Source organism: Marmota marmota, unplaced genomic scaffold, assembly GCF_001458135.2.
Source record: "Marmota marmota marmota unplaced genomic scaffold, marMar, whole genome shotgun sequence".
Lineage (NCBI taxonomy): Eukaryota > Metazoa > Chordata > Mammalia > Rodentia > Sciuridae > Marmota > Marmota marmota.
Genome location: NW_026000229.1, coordinates 34,185,030 through 34,190,759, shown reverse-complemented (window position 1 = coordinate 34,190,759; position 5,730 = coordinate 34,185,030). Strand labels below are relative to the sequence as shown.

The window sequence follows — 5,730 nt, the reverse complement described above, 5'->3', positions numbered from 1 at the left end:
AAAAAAAAAAAAAAAAAAAAAAAAAAAAGAGTGGCTTACCCCATCTTAAAAAAAAAAAATCTCAAGGAACAAACATGAGTTTGGTTTCTCAAGGAGCTTACATGAACTCTATGGAGGGAAACATAGGATTATATAATTAAATGTTATACTCTAGTTCAAAGTAGAAGTGCTACAAAAGTTCAAAGAGGAAAGAAATTTTAACAAGTAAAAGGAGGGAGTTTTAGTAAGTAAAAGGCTTCAAGAAAGGTGGATTTTAATTGGCTCTCAAAAGATGAACAGGGCTTGATCAAATGAGAAAGAGGCCTAATGTTCTTTATCAAGGAAAGAGGAGTTTTTATCAGGAGGAAAAAAAATAACAAAAACAACTTTAGACTTCAGAGCACACTCAGAAAATAAGGAGTCAACTCCAGGAAAATTACACTAATAGCTGGGTGTGGTGGGACAGGAGGCTGAGGAAGCAGGATCATCTAAGCTTAAGAGTTTAAGGCAAGCTTGGATAACAGAATGAGACCCTTTCCAAAAATAAATAAATAAATGTAAGTAATAAATACAGATCAGTCATTTAGTTGGATAGGATAGATCCTTAAATTTGGTGCAGGAAACAGAATAGTAGTCCTGGTGTATTGCCAGTACATCCAAAGGAGAACCCTATACATAATGACTAGAGTAACTGGGTTAAGCTTTCCTCCTTTTTTAACAAATTATTTTCCAAATGTATGATCAGATGATAATTCTACAAATATAAAGAAAGTGTGGTTAATCAGCAAAAATAGCCTTCTAATAAATAGAAAACAATCTGAGAATATACTAATCATCCCTGCTCAAGGATTGAAATAAATAAAAAAAAAAATTCACACTTGTTAAAGACATCCGGTAGATAAGTGAAGATGAATTTATCCTTTCTTGTAATCCAAACAAATAGCAATAAAACTCATCAAAAAGCATTACCAGGGGCTGGGGCTCAGCAGCAGAGCACTTGATTAGCACGTATAAGGCACTGGATTCAATCCTCAGCACCACATTAAAAAAATAAATAAAATAAAGGCATTCTGTCCAACTACAAAAAAAAAAAAAAGCATCACCATTCGTCAGGTGCAAAGTGGTGCACACCCATAATCCCAGCAACTCGTGAGGCTGAGGCAGGAGGATCAAGAGTTCAAAGCCAGCCTCAGCAACTTAGTGAGGCCCTCAGCAACTCAGTGAGACCCTGTCTCTAAATAAAATACAAAAAAAGGGCTGGGAATGTGGCTCAGTGGTTCAATCCCCAGTACCAAAAAAAAAAAAAAAAGCGTTACCGTTCAAGGATTTGTTTATCTCATTCATATTAAGGTAGAACCAAGATTCTAATGGTGTTAAATGGCCCTAAATATTGGAAATGATAAATGTTGACTGGCCTATTTTTAGATAAGAAAGTTACAATAAATAGTCTGTTGTGTGGACACACACATACCCTTAAACATCAAAATTAGAAGCAACTAGAATACCTATATCAAAAAAACAGCACAAACTAGGTGTGGTGGCGCATGCCTATAATTCCAGCAGTTTGGGAGGCTGAAGCAGAAGGATCACAAGTTCAAAGCCAGCCTCAGCAAAAGGTGCTAAGCAACTCAGTGAGACTCTGTCTCTAAATAAAATACAAAATAGGATTGGGGATGTGGCTCAGTGATTGAGTGCCTCTGAGTTCAATCCCTGGTACCCAAAACAAAACAAAAAAAACAGCACAAACAAGCACTCAGTTATTATTAATACATTTAGACAGTCACAAGTTTAGATCCTCCAAGGTAAACATTTTGGAAATCCTCAGCTAGAAAAAACAAGAGGATTACATCTTGTCAAAGTCCTGTAAGAGGAACAAGAACCCCAAGGTAATCAGGACCCCAAAACCACAAAAGCAACTCTAACACATTAAGATATTCCATTTCTCTTCTGCTTTAATGTGGGGCAAGAAGTGAGTGGATAATATATAATAAGCAGGTGCTTTTAAAATTGTGCAATCTTGATTGCTTTTTTAAAATTCATGATATAACCTACACACAATCAAACCATCTATCAAAATCAAAACTGATGTGTATGCAAAAATCAAATATAAAAAGAAAGCCAGTAGTTATTTGTATACCTTAAACTATACACTAACAACTTTTCTGTGTTGTAGCTAGAACTTATCTGACTGCATAGAAAAAGAAAACTTTTTTAAAAAGCTAATGAGTAGGGCTGGGGATGTGGCTCAAGTGGTAGCACGCTCGCCTGGCATGCATGCGGCCCGGGTTCGATCCTCAGCACCACATACAAAGATATTGTGTCTGCCGAAAAAGCTAATAAATAAATAAATATTAAAATTCTCTCTCTCTCTTTGGAAAAAAAAAAAAAGCTAATGAGTATATTTTGTTGTTGTTGTTGGTACTGGGGATTGAACCCAGGGGTGCTCTACCCCTGAGCTATATCTCCAGTCCTTTTTAATTATTATTCTGAGTTAGGGTCTTGCTAAGTTGCCTGGGCTGGCCTTGAATTTGCAATTCTCCCACCTCAGCCTTCTGTACTGCTGGGATTTTAGATCCATGCCACCGTGCTCACCTAACAAATACATTTTTAACCTTATATTAGTTCTGATAATTTACCTCAAAGTAAAAATTGCAATATCTACATACCTGAAATATAAATTTAAGTTAACAGCAATTGCAGAGTTGGAAGAGCTGACAATCACTACATCTAGATCCTGAGATACTTTCAGTGAAGTGAAAGAAGAAATCTTGGCTGGTTCCTGTTGCTGCTTATTGTATACATTTTCTTGGTAAAGTGCTAATTCCACATGAGCTACATTTCTGCCATTCACAGTATCAAAAATATCTGAGTTAGAGTTAAAGAAAACATCAGTTTATAAGTATACCTAACCATTTAAAACACTGGATGGTACAGTGCTACAGATTCCATTGCTGCAATCTTGTAGACAACAGAAGACTGAAAACCAAGGCAGATCCTATGGTAGTATCGAAGGAAATATGAAGTTGGTGGCACAACATACAACCTGATACAGGATTCATTCAATAGTATTCACTAAATAACCACTCTGTGCCAGACCCTGAGACAATGCTAATATTTTCCACTAGGGTTCAACAATAGTGTTATATAAGAGATCAGATGAAGCTAATTTTAACATTTTACTTAAGCCAATTGATTCAAAATATCATTTCAACATGTAACCAATATTAAAAATTGAAATGTTTTGCATTCTTTTTCTTAGTAAAGTGCTTGCCCAGCGTGCATGAAGCCCTGGGTTCAATCCCAGCATGCATGTGTGGACAAAGAATTCAGATCCCAAGTTACTCCACCAATTTTGAATCTCAATAGCCACATATACCCAGTGCCTATGTTAGGTAGCACAGATTCTATAATCCAATGACAAAAATTAATTTAAATCTAATATTTTATGACATCTTTGCATGTCATAAAAAGTCATCTAAATCCTTCCTGGAACAAGCATATAATAGGTACTCAAGAAGTATATTTTGAATAAACAGCTAATGCAGAGTACATACAATTTTAAAACAACACAAGTATGGATAATTATGACTAAAAATACATCTATACCTTAGCAAATATTTCAATAGAATATAAAGTGATATGGTTTGAGTATTTTAAGTTTATGAGAATTTTTTCTCTGAAAAGTTTTACTGAAAAACCAACCATTCTCCATATACTCAGTCCCCAAAACTACAAGCTTAAAAGGCTTATCTTTCTAGACATTCTCCTTCTCTATATATGAATTAACATATTTATTGCCAAGGATACAGATCCAGCCTAAACTACTCAAAACAAAAAGAACTCCTCTGCAGAGCTGCATGTCAATAATCGTGTTCACTGTCTGTGTAGGCAAGGATAATGTGAAGCAGCTGAGTACTCTGATTTCAGAATCTCTTTCAGGAAACATGATATGGAGGATGATACATTTGTTGATGAACAATAATGATGTATTATTGTTAAATGAGAGAATCCTCAAAGACAGTAAGGAAATACCTATGAAATAAAAGGATGTTATTTCAAATTCATTGCTCACAATTTTACAATTGGTAATCTTGATCTTATAAACAAAAACAGGTAAAACAAAAAAAACTAAACTTACTTCAAACTCAAGGTAGTTATTACTCATACTCATCTAAGCAAGTGGTCACTGGGAGGTGGGTAAAGGAACAAATAAAGATGCCCTACAATGTCCCTGGTTTCTTCTGTTTATGGCCACAGTCTGGCAGCACAACAGGAGGAAGATTTTAAAAAGCCAATTTGCCCACTGGACCCCACAGATCAGAAATCTTTTTTAAGGAAAAAATATGAAAACTTACAATTCAAGGACAGGGAGTTTGTTACTGCTTTAAAAATAGAAACCTGCATGCTTTAATTTTTGCTCCTATAACCATTCAGAAAAACATAGTCAATAGCTCTATAAGCAGTCTAGATTAGCACCATCCAATAAAAATGTATGAATCACAATACATGAGACACAGCCACATTGAAAAGAGGTGAAATTCATCTTAGTATGCATTATTTAGTCCATTATAGCCAAAATTATCATTTCAACATGTACTTAAAAAGTAAAATTTTAGCTGGGCACATGGCACACACCTGTAATCCCAGCAGCTTGGGAAGCTCAGAAAGGAGGAATATAAATTCAAAGCCAGTCTCAGCGACTGAGCAACAACCTATCTCAAAATAAAAATTAGAAAGGGCTGGGGATGTGGCTCAGTGGTTAAGTGCCCCTGGGTACAATTCCTAGTGTGTGTGTGTGTGTGTGTGTGTGTGTGTGTGTGTATATAAAAAAAAAAGTAAAACATTAACAATTTTTTGTGTTAAGTACTAAATCTTCAGGGCTGGGGATGTGGCTCAGCGGTAGAGCGCTCGCCTTGCATGTGTGCGGCCCTGGGTTTGATCCTCAGCACCACATAAAAATACATAAATAAAATAAATATATCGTGCCCAACTACAACTAAAAAATAAAAAAATATTTTAAATAAATAAATAAAGGTGTTGTGTCCAACTACAACTAAAAAATATTTTAAAAAGTACTAAATCTTCAAAATCTAGTACATAAATGACATTTAAAGTATATCTTTGTTTTAACCTCATTTCAGTGCTTAATACCCCAAGTAGTTAGTAGCTACTACAGTAGACAGTGTAGACCTCCCTCCCTGATTTCACCTGAGACATTTTCATGAAATATCTAAGAATACAAGGTAATGTCACAAATTTAAGCATGCTGGAAGACCACATATATGTACTTACTGACTCCTTGCTCTTCAATAAGCTTTTGCAGTGTCTTCCCACTGCAGTTGTACAATATGGTTGCATCACATCTTCCATCTTTCAAGTTAAATTCATAATATTCTATATCCAATCATATTTATCCAAAATAGTAGGGATAGTTACTTCACTTGGTAGCATCAATTCTAGATTCAAACTTAGAGAATATAAATTGTTCCAGGATTTGCCACCCTCGCTCCCTCTTCTTTCACTTCTATCCCATCTACTCCTTCATACTAACATAAGAATATGGAACTGGGTGATAAAAAGTGGCCATGGAGCAAGAAATGCTGCCTCGAAGAGAAGAAGAGAGAGAACTCAAATTACTAGCATACGGGATGAAAAAGGCAATATCACAACAGACACTTCAGAAATACAGAAGATAATCAAAAACTATTTTGAATCCTTATACTCCAATAAATTAGAAGATAGTGAAGGCAT

At 35.3% G+C, this 5,730-nt stretch overlaps 1 protein-coding gene across 1 annotated transcript in view; it reads right to left on the bottom strand.

The window, feature by feature from the left end:
* Window positions 1–5,730, bottom strand: part of Spg11 (SPG11 vesicle trafficking associated, spatacsin) — a 74,812-nt gene that overhangs the window by 64,651 nt on the left and 4,431 nt on the right. Inside the window, exons 3-5 of the mRNA XM_048793251.1 lie at window positions 5,272–5,373; window positions 3,787–4,011; window positions 2,646–2,844 (exon numbers count right to left, since the gene is read on the bottom strand). Of these exons, the coding sequence (XP_048649208.1) occupies window positions 2,646–2,844; window positions 3,787–4,011; window positions 5,272–5,373 (526 nt within the window). The remainder of the gene's footprint in view (window positions 1–2,645; window positions 2,845–3,786; window positions 4,012–5,271; window positions 5,374–5,730) is intronic.